This window comes from Agelaius phoeniceus, chromosome 3 (assembly GCF_051311805.1).
Source record: "Agelaius phoeniceus isolate bAgePho1 chromosome 3, bAgePho1.hap1, whole genome shotgun sequence".
NCBI classification, from domain to species: domain Eukaryota; kingdom Metazoa; phylum Chordata; class Aves; order Passeriformes; family Icteridae; genus Agelaius; species Agelaius phoeniceus.
Window position 1 is genome coordinate 39,758,723 of NC_135267.1, and position 15,540 is coordinate 39,774,262.

At 37.3% G+C, this 15,540-nt stretch overlaps 1 protein-coding gene across 11 annotated transcripts in view; it reads right to left on the reverse strand.

The window, feature by feature from the left end:
* Positions 1-714: 714 nt before the first annotated feature.
* Positions 715-15,540, reverse strand: part of CYRIA (CYFIP related Rac1 interactor A) — a 56,541-nt gene continuing 41,715 nt past the window's right edge. For 8 of the 11 annotated variants that reach the window (XM_054629992.2, XM_077175097.1, XM_077175095.1 and 5 more), the window contains 9 exons: positions 12,154-12,275; positions 11,212-11,317; positions 10,057-10,193; positions 9,895-9,972; positions 9,503-9,619; positions 9,329-9,408; positions 7,716-7,842; positions 4,028-4,149; positions 715-2,880 (listed from right to left, as the gene is read on the reverse strand). In XM_054629992.2, the coding sequence (XP_054485967.1) occupies positions 2,817-2,880; positions 4,028-4,149; positions 7,716-7,842; positions 9,329-9,408; positions 9,503-9,619; positions 9,895-9,972; positions 10,057-10,193; positions 11,212-11,317; positions 12,154-12,275 (953 nt within the window). In that variant the 3' untranslated portion in view covers positions 715-2,816. Of the gene's footprint in view, positions 2,881-4,027; positions 4,150-7,715; positions 7,843-9,328; positions 9,409-9,502; positions 9,620-9,894; positions 9,973-10,056; positions 10,194-11,211; positions 11,318-12,153; positions 12,276-15,540 lie in introns of those variants that run through there. The other 3 variants (XM_077175099.1, XM_077175098.1, XM_077175101.1) reach the window with 2 other exon arrangements.

A 15,540-nucleotide genomic window follows, 5' to 3' on the forward strand; every position in this document is an offset into this window, starting at 1 on the left:
ATTTCAGAAGCTATCTTTCATGACAGCCACTCAGTAGCAGCAGAAAGTTTAGAAGTCATAAATCATGTTTCAAACACATTCAATTGTTCAAAGTGACAAATCATAGTCTTTCAGATTTATACAACCTTAAAATAGTATTTTCTTTCACCACAAGACTAGCAAAATTTTTAGGGCTCTTCTGAATCAAACTATTCACACTTATTTATGAGCATTCTGAAGTTTGAATATTATGAGGCTTAAATATTTTTCATCCCACAAACATTTACTCTTACATAACAATGAGACAAAATAAGAAGAAGCATTGACAAAATGGAGATCAATAACTTTTGATCTCCATTAGTCTATATGGATCTTCTTCCAAAAGGTATTCATTTGAATTTATCTTACAATTAAATGAATAATCCTCTGGTAACCTTATTGATTATAAACACAGCCTGAGCTGGCCCCCACAGGTCAGGATGACTAATGTGAAGATATAGAAGTCAGAGAAGGGATTCATGCCCTCAGCAGTATCAACAATTCCCCTTGGCCATGATGACAAATAAGTGCTAATATATGTCAGAAAAACACAGGATTTTTAAAGTGATGTGAGCACACAAGTGAAACAAATGCTTTTAGGACACATAAAGGTGAACCTACTATATGATCCAAAACTTTAAATGAGGTATTTCTCAACCTATTTATGTTGTCACTAAATATAGGGAGTCCCAAAGCTTACTGTACCAAATTTTTTATTATTTCAAACAAACTTCTGTACAAAAACATCAAAGCAGGCCAAGAAATCCCGTGACTTCACAAACAGCACATGACAACTCACAGTATGCTTTAAGGTTTACATTTTTATTATACAAGTGACAAATAGTTTTTCTCTGGGCTACTTAAAGATAAGACTTCATTGTTTGACAAAAAATTGCAGGTAAGCATATATTAACTTCAGTTACCAAAGCTCAACAGAATGGCCTGTCATCCACCTAATTTACCTAACTGGAAGTGACTATGAACAAAGCAGGATTTTCCCTAACATACATTTTTTAAATGTCCCCCCATTAAAAATGGAGCCTGTAAACAGTGGATTTGCTACTGTGAAAAAAAGTGTGGTCATTGCTTTCATAAAAAGAAAAAGATCTAATGTGAGTGAGTTCTACCTCTCTCCCCAACAACATCATAGCAACCGGCTGCTGCACCTGCAGGGGTGTGACATGAATGCTGGAGTTGTGGTGCTGTCCAGCATCAGGACATGCATGACATTGGCACCTGTGGGTTCTGATCGGGTCTGAGAAACCTCACAGGGGTTGCTCTGCTCAGAAATAAACTCTCAAGTTAATCCCTACTCCAGAGAACTTGTGACATTAATACTGTTTAAGGACTGAGTTCAATGACACAGTTTGTCACAGTGCAGCCGAGTTCCAGCAGACCAAATGCATCTTCAAAGTCTTAAGGTAATTTTTTAGAAGAGATGTGCATGAAAATTCCAGTGAAAGCACACAAACCCTGATTTATCTATAGGGGGATAAGCAAATGCAAATCTGAATCTGTGCACAAGCACTGGAGTTTCCACACATACATGCAAGCAAAGTACACAAAATCAAACACATTTTCTGAACGTGACCTCTGCAAGAATATGTACAGCAACTGCAGACCACCCAGTAGACACACATAACAGAGCATGAGCACTTTGCTGCTTTTGGCAAAGTATTTCTATTCCATTAACTGGAAAATTTACCAGAAAGTAAGAACAAACAACTCAGCAAGGAACTTAACTTTTTGAAGTATCAATCACATCTCAAAAGCCAGTGAAGAGCAGTCAGCTGATAAATATTTCTGTGTTGATTCTGAGTCATCTAATGAATAACACTACCAGGAACATAATGGAGTTCCTAAGAAAAGATCAGCTCTTAATTTTAAACCATCCCTAGTCTGATGCAGCCGATATGACACCAGGGAAGTTTGCTACAGAAGAGTGTACTAGTTTAGATCAGCCAAAAAATTACTGGCTAAAGCTGTCTGGTAGTTAATGTTCAGTGTGATATATTTACACTGACAAACCTTTTCCAGTTAAGTCAAGGCATTAGTATTTTCCCTTTCCTTTCTAAATCTAATAAAATATACAGAGTTTTCAAAATCTATCAATGATCTTTAAGCATATTTTCTCTTCATTTATACTGCATCTGAAAAAGGATATTAATTTCCTAGGCTGTTGAAAGGTATGGGTTATACTTAATTAAAAAGGTAAAATTACCTGTTTGAAATACATTTTTGGATGCCAGACAGCACTTAATCCATAAAATCAGGTGGATCTCCACTTATTACAGGAAAGACAATGCATTTTATGAGTAATGAACATTCAGGTATTCTCCTATTCATACTAGTTTGACAAGATCCTAAAACTGACCAAAAAACTGTGCACATGTTCTTTAAAACATACCAAAAGAATTTTGCTTTCTCTTATATTAACTTTCTTCTTCTTTAAAGTTCCTTTTCTGTGGTACCTTTGACATTTCAGTTTGATTTCCATTTTGTCTTCACTACTACTTCTCTGATAGAGAAGGTGTTTAAGGATTAAAATGCACAGATAAACTGTCTTAACTGAAGTATCTAAGTAAAAAAGTATTTTAAAAGTCAAAAGATAAAGGCTGGAATAAGAACTTAGGTTGCACTATATAAAGTCAGTCAGGTTATGAACAGATTTATATATTTTAGCAATGTGAAGAAAATGGTTATGTAAATACACACAAGTATTAACATCAAACTGTATTAAATTATGTAAACATACACATCTTCTGTGATCAATACAAACATCTACTTGTCTGTGGGTACTACTGCAGCATAGCTCGAATTTGTTTTGAAGTAGATTCATCATTCAGGTGTTTTGTAGTGAACCTAGAAATTACAAGTTAAAACAATAATTTATAAAATGAACAGAGACAGGAAAAGTCTGAACACTTGAGCCTGTTTTTGAAATCAGCACAGTTCAGTTACACAAAGGCGGAATTTACATGTTCCTCTACTGATCACTGGAATTTAACTGGCAAGAATCTGGTGCTCTTTATCTTCTAAATACCCTATGCAATAAATTATTCTCTGCTAAAAGGTGGAGAACTGTGGCTAAATCCTGTCTGGTATCTGTCTATGACATTGTCATAATCTTGGGTCAAAATTATCTCTTATTTTTTCTAGTTAAAACCCTCAAAATAAGCAAAATAATGAAAAGACATAAGAAATATGGTAAATACTAAAATCACTTAGGAATTTAGACTGAATTTTGGCATAATCTATGACTTTAAGCAGTTTTCTTAAATATTCTGAGAGGACTGAAGAGCCTTAGTGTGTTTTTTTCCATTTAAATCCAAGCATTCTCCACTGTTTATGCTAATAGGGAGACTGATTTTAACATAAGCTTGAAACACACTTGATACCTGTACATTTAACTCCACATCAACTTTAATTCAAAAGATATGATAAGCAAGTGTAGAAGTGCAGCTCTCCCTCTATACAAGCATTCAACAGCTACAGAACTCAAAACAGTTCTGAAAAACTTGGGTTTGACAACATTCTCAGCTTCAGAGAAGTATCAGACCCCTCTGTGTCTTCCTTCCCAAGTCAGCACCATGAACAGGATTGGGATTTAGGATGCTGTTTTCTTGAAGCTGAGTAATTTAGCAAGATTAAAAAAAAAAAAAAAAAAAAAGTCTTACTGAGATGGAAAGGGAGAGGAAGAAGGGAAGTACTTAGGGTTTGAGAAACAGAAATCTGACAATCTGACACTTCATTTCTAAAATGTTCTATAGATTCTGGGGTATTTTATATAGTAAATCTTAGCTAGGATATACTGTTTAAAATATTAACATTTATTGTTTATTCAAATGAAATGAAATGGGAAGAAATTAATATTTAAAAAACCCAGGTGATGAAGAGGAAACCTGAGAGGATAATCTTATTAAAGCAATGTTCTAAAGTGAAGAATCTTAAATATAAGGAGATTGGGAGAAAAACAAAGAGGAATTTTCTACGGCTGAATCACACATACCTGAGAGCATTCAGAAGTCCTTCCACAGAGTCAGGTGGTTGTTCCTTTAAAACTTTTATGCATCCCTTCATCTGGGAACAGAAGCATGCCACTATTGAACAATAATATATGAATTGCACTAGCTGAAAACAAGGAAAAAATTCACCATATACCGGTAGGTTTCTTTTCTTACTGAGTTTTAATGCTGCTTTACATGACACAATAAAAGCATTACAACTTATTAAAAATTATCTCCAAGTTAAAAACTTAACTTTGGAGAAAACATCTACTTTAATAAGTGTTTGTAGAGAGTAAATTAGGTATCAAGTGTCTATATTTTAACTTGCACACTGCTTCTTCAAGCCAAGTAAAAATTACAAAAATCAAAACTATCTGATACAAGCTGAAAAAAAAGAGATTTTGTGAGTTCTGTGTCATTGCTGTTAACTCTAAGAAGAGATGTTTCAACTCTGACTTATTTTTATGTTTGCATACAAGGAAGTAATTTTCAGTACTCAGTTTTTAGTTGTAAACCTAACCAGTGACAACTTATTATTTGTTTCATAACTAGTGGTTAAAAATTTAATCTAAGAAGTCCATGGTTCCATGGTGTTGATTTTAACACCACACTGAATGAACATCTTTGTGGAGAGTGTAAAAAATAGGCTGAAACTCTGTCCAAATTTACAAAAGGGGAAATGAAGCAGAGAAAGCAGGAGTAGAACTCATTTGACCCATTGTACAGACTCCCTGGCTAGTCAATAGAAAAATAAGGAATTCTTCTAACCTTTTCAGAATATATCTTCCCCAGTAGTACTTTTTTCTTCCCACTGCTATGAAGACATCGAATCTAGCTATTCAGAAATTAACCTAGATTAATTCCATCTTATTCAAAATGACAAAGACACAGCTGAGTCAAGATTTGAATCCTTTAATTTTCCAAGTCACATTGGAGTGCTAAATCTACATGTAGAAATTGCTTTGCAGCTGAAGAGCACCTCTGCCTTATTAAGGAAGCAGATGATGAAACACTTAATTTAAGTCAGGGTCCCAGCAAAAATTAGTCAGAAAATGTAGCTCAGCATCCTTGACAGGGAGCAGCCCAACAAACACTGCTCACTGCTCAACTGGTTCATTTCTACCTGGAAAGTGTAACTAGCTTTGCAAATACCAGATCAGATGAGATTGTCAGGCTAGCACAGTTATTTTTCCTAAATTTGAGAAGCTCAAGTCTATGTGCACATCACTCAGTACCGGTTTACATGCCTCAGCAGGTCTGATCAGACCAGACCAAGCCAAAGGGCATAAAAATTCAAACAACTATTTTTCATTTCTGTTAGAATCAGAATACCTAAACCAAGTAGGAAAATGTTGGGGTTTAGGATTCTTCCTTTTGTTTCTTTTTCTCAAGGAATTTTTCTCCCATATGTGTTGCTAGGAGACAATAACGACTGCATACTCAAGAGAAACAAAAGTTGACGCAGCTCAGGGGAGGAGAGCAGCTGGCTACCCTCTCTTTTTACCTGGGTGTTTCTCTGGGAAGAGCAGAGACACAACGAAAATTGGATTGGGAAAAAGGGGTTGGGTGCAGCCCCCAGCTCTCTTGTACTCTGGGCATTCAGAGGGGACAGAGGCTGCAGTCGCTGTGAGAATTCATCACCATTGCAAGGCTCCATCTCATGCTGCCTTTCTTCTACCAGGAGCGGCTGTTGCACTGGGACCTTATCAACACCACACCTTATTAACACCCCATCTAAACAAAAAAAGTACTCTTCCCATCTGCTGGGGTGCCTCAGGGCAAACCCCAGCATGCCAAGCCTGCCTTTCCCCTGCCCTGCCCGGAGCCAGGCTGTGGCTGCCCGGCCCCTCTGTTCTTTTGGCTGCACTGTAGCCCTGCACGCCCTGCCTATCGGGGTGCAGGGCGGTTCCAGCTACAGCTGCAGAGTTTCTGATACAACTCCTCCCTCCACCACCCCAGGACTTGTGCTCCTTCCTGCCGTTCCAGCCTGCCGCTCCCGAGGAGCCACTGGGGCAGTGGGATCGCTGTCCCTGGGGCTTTGTACAGATCGCTTTTTACCCTCCCGCCATTGCCGTGCGCTCCCGAGCCCACACCACAGCGCCCCCTGCAGCCGCGGGGGAATCACTGCACCCGCCCTGCCCGCCGGGAGCCAGCAGCGCCCCTGCTGGCCGTACCCGGAACTGCACCCAAGGGAACAGCACTTGGAAAGCAGGAACTGTTTGTTGGGTTTTCTGGGATTTTTCTTTTGTTTGTTTTTGCTGCCATTGTTGTTGTTTGCTTGCCTTGTTATACACATACACACTAGTAAAGAACTGTTATTGCTTTCCCTGTATCTTTGCCCTGCACTTAGTTTCAAAGTTATAATAATTCAGAGCGAAGGGGTCATACTTTCCATTCCAAGGGAGGTTCCTGCCTTCCTTGGCAGACACCTGTCTTTCAAACCAAGACAGATGTCTAAGCTAGGAGACTGCCATTAAGAGCTTAAAATACAGCCTCCAGTCTTGAAAGAGTAAGGAAAGGCTAATATACTCCACTGTCCCTGAAATTATCTTGAAATGGCTTGAATGGCTGAAGTGAATAGTTTGTAGAAAAGAATTGTTTACCACAGTAAAACAAACTCATAATCTGAAATGTTAGGAGATTTTTTGAATTAAAAAAAAAATCATGGAGCTAATTACACAAATCAAGATTTGGGACCATGTACTCATTTTTTAAAACTGAGTCGTACATCCCCTGCCTCCCATTTACACCTACGTAACCTTCCTGCATGATGACAGGGCTTTAGGATAAACGTGAGAAACAAAGTACACACAATGTACATTTGATCCTATCAGAATTTCATTTGTGTTGCCTCTGTAGGCAAGAGACTGAACCACCATTCAAGAAATCTGCATTCAAGTCCCAGGCTCTATCTGTTTCATGACCTTGAGCAAATCTATTCACCTCTGTGAAAAATCTTTCCCTCTGTAGAGTCAAAGAGGAGACGTGGCAAAATTCTGGTATCCACAGATGCAAAATGCTAAGGAAGACCCAGTGTCATGGAGAGCAATAATATATGGTTTTTTTCTTCTCTTTTGAAGAAGTCTCTCATGTAAATCGAAAGACTTGGCATCTTTTTCATTATTAAAAGCTTATTTCTGCTGAAAGAAGTGGTGTGTGAGATTTAGGTTTGTAAAAACATGTAGAAAAGACAAGAGTACTCTTTTCATGTGTGCCTGCAATTTCTCAAATGGAAAAATAAGACTGATTTCTCTGTGACTGGCCACGCCAAAGATAAAACTGAAGGGTCATTATCAACATTACAACAGTAACATTTCAGTTCTGTTACTTCAAATCTCAGACAAAGCAGAGACAACATTGAATATCTACTTATTTACAAGAGAACTACTGCCAAAGATGAGCATTTCCACAGAACATATTCCAGGCTAAGTGTAATTATACAGTTGGCAAAAAAGCAGAGGTAACTAAGAAAAATTATTATCTGTGTCTGTAAAAAAATAAAAAGGAGTAAAGCTGGTCCTTATTTTATTTTCAAACAAACTGATGTATTCAAGAGCACAGGTGAAGACAAATTCTAAATTGCCATTCAAAAGTAATTAAAATTATTTCTACCAAGCATAAGCTTGTGCTGAAAAAGAGCTGCAGACTAGTACTCAAACCTACAGAGTATTAAAGAAAGGCTTCTCTTACATCAATCTTTGATGTCTTTGAGAAAGCTCCCACAGGATGAACGTGGTCGTACAGGATAATAACTCCCACCATCACTCGCATGCAGAACATAAGGGTCTCTTCACTGGTGAATCTACTCCTGTACTCTCTGGAAGACAGAACAAAAGAAATAGACATTCCAGACCTTTTACTAGACAATTTTAAAAACTATACTGGGAGTGCGTGAAATCTGAACCAGAAGTAGAGTATATTTTAGGGTTGCAGATGCACATTAGTAAGACTCTGAACATCAGTGAATTCTGTAAGCCTGTACCAATTTACAAGAATGGTTAGAGAGCAGATAGATGTAAACCTCTCGTCATACCCATGCACAGCTGAGATCCTCAAAATATATGTGATGATGGCTACATAGAAAACTTAATGAAATATAATGGAGACTGATCTGAAACACTTCAGTTTAATCTCAGAAACACCACATGCCAGGACCTCAAAGGAAAGCCACTGCTTTTGCTTGAATTCCTACTTTGGAATAGTCCAGTGGGACTCAAGTTCAGCAGCTGGGAAGTTCAGGGCTTCACCAAGATTGATTGTAACAGTCATGCTCTCTCTCTCTCTGTGTATTGGAGTACCTCTCAGTCTACAATAACTTCAACTTTTATTCTTCCACAGCATTGTAACATGAACAGACTTAAAGGTGACAGAAGTTTTGATGTGAAAATGCCTGATTAACCCACAATTAGAATTAAATATCAGATAATCTTCTAGATGACTCACAACTTTTTTCTCTCCTCTTGCCAAAAAAAGAGCTGACTCGTAAGGCTACTTTTCAATTACCACTTCTATGATGTCTCAGGATTGTGAGATGAGTCCTACCCCTACAGACACTCCTCCAGAATCTTCATGAACAAGCACAAACCTCAGGAGTTCTACCCTTTACATGGCTCCATGAACAAATGACTCATAGGCAGAAAGACTACCTTGACTCTATCTTTTATGTGTTTTCCAGTTGAAGAGACATCTAACCTAAAATATACTCCACTAAATGCATAGCAAAATAAAGAAACCTACTGGCTATTATTGCCTACACTAGCAGATATGAACACAATTGTACAGCTGAATACATTTATATGAATGAAAATTCATACAGCTGACTTTTTTCCTATCTAGAATAAGATGGCTGCATCCAAAAAAAGGTCTATTTAAATGATCCTTGAAATAGCCCCTGTGTATTTGCTAAAGTACTGCCTGGAAGAGCCAAAATCTTGCCCTCTGTGTGTTAATAATTGAGCAGCATGGGCAAGCAGGAGGCCTTTTGCCCTGGTTAGACAAGACACAGACACTGAAGCCTCCGAGTGCATAAGATTATTCCACTGTATTTTAACCTTTTGTGAAATGCAGGCTGACCATGTAAGCTCTCCCCAACAGAACTCAACACTGACTAATGAAATATGTCATAAGGTGATAAGAACAGGAGGCATGGCTTTCTAACACCAGGCCATGCTTTTTATACAAAAGAAGTAACAACTTAAGGCAAAGATACAGGAATTCACCTGGAAAAGAATGTATTATCCCAGGGGCTAATTAAAATATAAGTTCTGTCATACAAACCCCCCAAGATTTAAGATAAAACTTACGGCGTTTCCAACATGACTTTACATACACTGGCCATAGTACTAAGACAGTCCGTTGTATTTTCAATTGGTAATGTTTTGTTCTGGAAGGGTAAGAAAAAGGCAGTGTTCAGTAAACTATCTTGTAAAATTAAAATCAAGAATGTCTGTGTTAGACCTTTCTCCCCCTTTACATACTTCTGATACAAAATGTGTTGTTGCATTACTGAGGGTTTTCAGCATTGGTGTGGCCTCTGCATAGAACAGGGACATCCTATTGGCCATTTCATTGTTCACTTCATTCTCAATGTCTAGCTGATAAAAACAGGAGAAAAAATAGTCAGTAAAGCTCTTTAAAATCTTGCCAGCAGCAAGAAAAAGATGCAGTACATGCTCATGTCAGAAAGCAGATTGTTACTTGAATAGTCCTCTCTAATCACTTCATCCGGACTGCTGATTAACACTCAGTGGGAAGGAAAGAACATGACAGCTACTGAATCAAAAGCAAAAACTTTACCAAAAATGGCATAAATGCATCCTGACAAATAAATACCTCACTGCATGCAGCACATCAGAGTTTATTTACTTACATGCATGTTGTTTATTCTGTTGCGACTTATTGTCCGCCTGTAATAACTGAAGTCATTCTGAATTGCTGGGTTTCTCATCTTCCAGGAAGAGAAACAGGAAATAATCAGTTTTGGTTCAAAACACACAGCAACAATCAACATATACTGAAAGACTTTATTAACCTTAAGTTCATCAAAACGAAGAGTAAAATGTAAGATTTCTGCAAACTCTTTTGCTAGAGCCTGTTCCCGTTCCAGGTGCTGAGTTGGAGTGTAGGGAGGGCATGTCAAGGATTCCAGTAAACTCTGCAGGGCTTTCTCTGAATAAAAATCAGAAGCATTAATTGTAGTCAGTCCACACCAAGTTTTAGCTACATATCTAAAAATACTGCATTTGAAGGAAAGAAACTCTCCAAACATGCCAAGCCCTAAAGATGTTTTTTCTTACTATTCTGAAGTGAGAAGCATTAATTAAAGACACCTGCCTCTTCAGGCACTGCCATTTTCTCTCCATTTTGTATCATTGAATTATTTTCCATTTTTGTCAGCCTTTATCTGGGATCCTTATCAAAAATTCTAGAGGAGGCATTTTTCTTGCATTCAGATATTCAACAATTTCATCCTCCTCAATTAGCCATTAGCTCAGTATAAAGATTATTCTGGCATCTCTGTTACTAAAAGTGTACTCTTAGGCACTGATAGCAATATAAATCAGCTTCTGTGCCTGTAATTACTAGCATAACTCAAAAAGTGAAAGACATAGTTAGAGGATGTTGTAGAAGAAACCCCTTGCACTAGGAGCCCTCTCACTTCATACATGTATTTTCATTCCAGTGTCCTAATTCAAAGAGTAATTACATCACCTGTGTTTGTTGGGATGACAAAGTGAGTGTACAACATATCCAACTTTGGATTTTCACCCTGTGAGAGAGTTTATTGATACACTTTCCCCATTATCCCTGCTTTTAAAAAGCTCAAAATATGACTGGCTTACATTCCTTTAAAGCTCCAGGGGATCCAAATTACAAAAAATAAATTGCATTAATCCAACATGGACCAGAGAAGTGCAGAAATGTGACAGGAAATAGAGTAAAACAGTGTAGTTTTATAATGTTTTTTGCCTGTATGCTATTTAAGTAATATAGACAAACTAACAAAGTATGAAATTAAGATTGAAGAGATGCCTTGATAAATGCAATTACTGTTAAATGTCCATTGGTATCAAACAGAAATAATATTAACTCTAAAAGTCTTTTAAAAAGTTTGTGGAAAGACAAAATTTCCTCTTTCATTATATATAAAAAACATATAAAATGGAGATACTAAAACAGGGCTCACCTAATCTGAGTGAAAACTCATAAAAGCGCTTTAGCCTTACAACCAGGGGGCAGACTGAATTCCATGCTTTTTCTTGCAGCTGGATATCATTGGGATTTTGTATTGCCTGAAATGAAAATATTACTGTAAAGATCTGTGATAAATAAATAACAAGCAGGGGATGGTTTGGAATTTTCCTATATTATTTTAAAAAGTATTGTAAAACACAGAAGAATTCTGAGAAATTACATTGCATAGGATTCAAAAAAATACCATGTTTTCACCTTCCCTTTCCGCCTGTAACATACTATTTCAAAATAATTCATTACAGTGAACCACTGACACATAGAATTATGTTCTAGCATATTCTTTTGGGAGCAAAACTACTGTAAAACCATCAGGTAAAACCTTTTGTGTAACTAGTGGTTGCAAAAGTAGCCTTTTTTTTCAGGTTTTAATGCTTTTGAAAACTTCAACATGTTGAGGTTTTTAAGTAACCAGCACCTCTCACTAAGTGTATCTACAAATCTGATGCAGGAAAAGTTTTGGTCACCTGAGAAAAATTCTAAGTTACAGTTCAGAAGTGTACTTCAGGACCAGTTTCAGAGAATAAGATGCCTCTAAAGTGGATGTGAAGTTATAATTTACTGAGGTTCATTATTCCACTTACAGAATAGAACTATGTGTATCATGTATTTCTGACACCTGAATATTACTTTTTCTATGTCCTCAAATTTGACTTCTGCCATGAGATACGTGAAACAAGGTATATGAAATGGTGTTTCTCGAAGTGAAAAATAGTAACTAATTACTAACAGAAAACCTGAAAGAAGTTCCAACAGCTATCATTTAAGGAGTTTTTCACTTCAGCTCATAGAATGTGCTTGGACAGAGAACAGAAGCAAGGAACACATCGAGTTTTGCCTGATTTTGCTTCTAAAGAACTGTCATTAACAAACATACATCTCTAATTTCTTGTCCAGCTCCTTTGTAAGCCTGAAGGTCTGCAAGCATGCTTTCTGAGTCCTGTAAAACTGCACTGATCTGGTTCCAGACCTCCCTTTCTCCATCCGTGGGCTGTGCATCTAAAAAAGAGAAAAGCAAAATGCACAAAGTCAAAAGGAAGCTGCAGTACAAATGGCAAGATTACACAGTTCTACTTAACAATACCATATGCAGCTTGAGTATGTGTAACTCCATTCTGATGTAGCTTTTTTCCAAATATACAATTATACAGCCATTCTGCTAACATCCAAGCTTCTGCTTTTTATAGCAAGGAAGGAAGAACAGTACAGTTTTTGTATGCTCTGGCTCATAATGCCTCTTCTCATAATGCAGCATTTTAAAGAGCAGCAGTATCATAAAGCAATGTTATTAGAAAATAGGATAATGCATCAGTCCCTCTCTTTCATGAGCTCCATGGCTCAATTACAAAGAATTGCTCACTTTTCTTGCAGCTTGGGGATAAAATCAGGCCTTTCAATGGATAGAGCAGTAGGATATTGCTCCACTTTGACTTCCCTCCAGGCTTCCTCAACCAGGCTAATTTATTTCTCCTTTTGTAAAACAGATACAGTACTATTAAAAATATTTTTTTCTTATGTATGTCAGGGATCATTCCTGTCACTAAAATAAATCCAGCTCTGCCAGTTTTCAGGGTGTGAGTGACCTGTAGACCTTTACTGTTGAGAGAAATGACATTTGAAATTAGATCAATTTTCCTATTCAAATCTCTTCCTATGGGATTTACACAGCAATGTGACACCAGGGAGTGATGTTATCCCCAGAACACTGACACATTAGACAAGGTAGAGATCTTCTGTCTTCTTTTGCTTTAAAACATAAAGGTGACAGGCACTGACCAAAGACTGGATGACCTACATATGGGATTGCAGTCTATATGTGAGGGAACAATGAGATCTCTACAGAGACACAACTATTTCTTCCCTTAGATTCTTTTTAGCTTCTAAAGGTAGAATGTTAATTTTTATGAATGAAAAAAAATCACCTTGAAGTTGAATCTTAGAACTTAAAGACTATTTGTTTGAATTAAAAGCAGTGAGGTAAATTCAGTTCAAAACTCACCAATTAGGATGAGCTACTGTATTAATGTCTACATTAATAGACAAGAAATAGTAAAAACACCTATTCTATTCAGGTTGCCTCACTCTCCTTAAGAAAACTGACAGAATTTTCTACCCATGTATCAGTATGGGATTAATTTATCCAGTCCCCATTAGAAACAAATGAACTGGTTCACACTGGAGTATATGGGAAATAGGCATTCTCTCCATGATGTTTCAGGTTAGGATAATTTGTTTAAATGTATGAAGTTACCTATGGACCTTGCACAAACAGGATACAAATGTAAATTAGATTTAAATGTCTGTAGCTTCAAAGCAACTCCTACTTAAAAGCCTTCCCATATTCCTATGGTACCATGAGTTCCATGAGACTGGGCACATAATACTGATTGGACTTTCCTTTTGTTCTGGAAGTTTTCCTTTCTCTTATATAAAAAGTTAAAATAAATATAAACTGGGCTTACTTAGCTGGGTTTTATAATCAAAATATTTAATCTAACTAAAAAATTCCACTATTCTTCAAAAAGTGAGGGAAAGGAGCACCGAAGGGAAAAATTCCCCACAGGAAAATCCCATCTGGGATGTGGTTGTTGAACTGACCCATCAGTGACTTTAAATTTACAGTGTTCCAGACTGGTTCTTTCCTCAAGCTGCAAGAAATCTCAGGTACACACTGTAAGGGGTTTGCCATCTTGTGATAAAGAAGCAAAACAGAAAACTCCTCTGACTTTAACAAGGAAAGCAGTGATCCTGAGAAACAGTTACACACCATACAACAACAGAGCAGGGGAAGGTGGGAGTCACATAAAAATCAGTATCTATATTTTATTAGTTAAGATAATGAAAATAATATTTCAGTGAATACTAACACAAAAGAGAATAAATAACTTGTTAGTGCAGTTCATGAATGTCAAATTTGCATGTGCAGGTAACCCGAAGCATCTTGTTTAACCTTGTTGGTTAACAAGGTACTTCTATGTTAATTTTTACAATTTATTTGCTTTAAAAGGACTAGTGCTTAAGGGGGATGCAAATGCTATAGACTGCCCAGCACTTTGGGACTTCAAAAAGGCCTTTAGTAACATCCTTTATTGTAAGTCTTTTTCAAAAGTTCCAAATCTATCTTTTGGAAGTTGGTGGAAAGAGGAATATTTGAAACTCATTGAGCTTTCTGTAGTATCCCAGCACCTGGAGAAAGAGTAGGAGCAAGAGCCAGGTAGGTGTGTGGAAGAGGGAAAGAAAGGGAAGGGAGAGGAAGAGGGGTGCAAAGGCTCCAGAGCAGCAGGCTTAGCTTGCACTTGCAGAAGCAGTTTATATTTATGTTGGAAGTGTTTAGCTTAAAAAGAAAGGTAGGGAGGATGATTCAGGCTTCTTTTTTTTTTTTTTTTTTAAAAAAACATGCATTTATTTATGAAATAGAAGCTATGCAAACAGATGTTCTGATAAGACCATGGCCATTTTTCAAAAGGGATTTTACAAGAAGATCCTGCCAAAAATGGTCAGCTAAAATAACTGAAATGGATCACTTTGAAAACAATTTCACCTTACTGTCAACAACAATAATAATAATAGCAGCAGCAACAACTAAAAGGAATTGAGACTTCTTCATGACATATTTTGACTTTTAGAACTGGCTTGCTATTTCAATGAAACCAAAGCTTGTTTCTCTGCTCTGAATTAAACAATGCCAGTCCTGAACCATGGTGTGGAATCACTGGTTGGCCGTACTCACCTCTTATCCCCACACTGCCAGAGAACCAGCACAAGCTTCAGAAACCTGAGCTCATTTATAAATGAAACCACCTCCACTGGCCAACCCATGTGAATGCAAACCCCCTCAGTAGCAAGTTACCATAATGGCCAGACTCACTGCATTTCAAGGCTGAGTTTTTAGAATGCTCAGGATTAGCAACCAGAGCAGTCTTTAGACAAAACAGAAAACCCTTTTACCTCCCTTTGGACAAATGTTTCTGATGTGAACTCTAAACCAAACAACTACATGAATCCTGTATCAAATTAATGCAAGAGTCAGACGAGGCCTGAATCTCACATATACAGATTCTACTAGCAAAATTTGAAAATTTTAGATCTGGAAAGAAATATATTTCCACTGGCTCCATCAGAAATAACCAGGACATGATAATTCATCCATTCCAATGAACACATGCTCTTTTTCACATTTACACATGGCCTATGCCATGTTTTGGATGGAACTTCAGATTTCACAAAGAACAAGAGGAAACCTGGACTCAATACTGTTCATTTG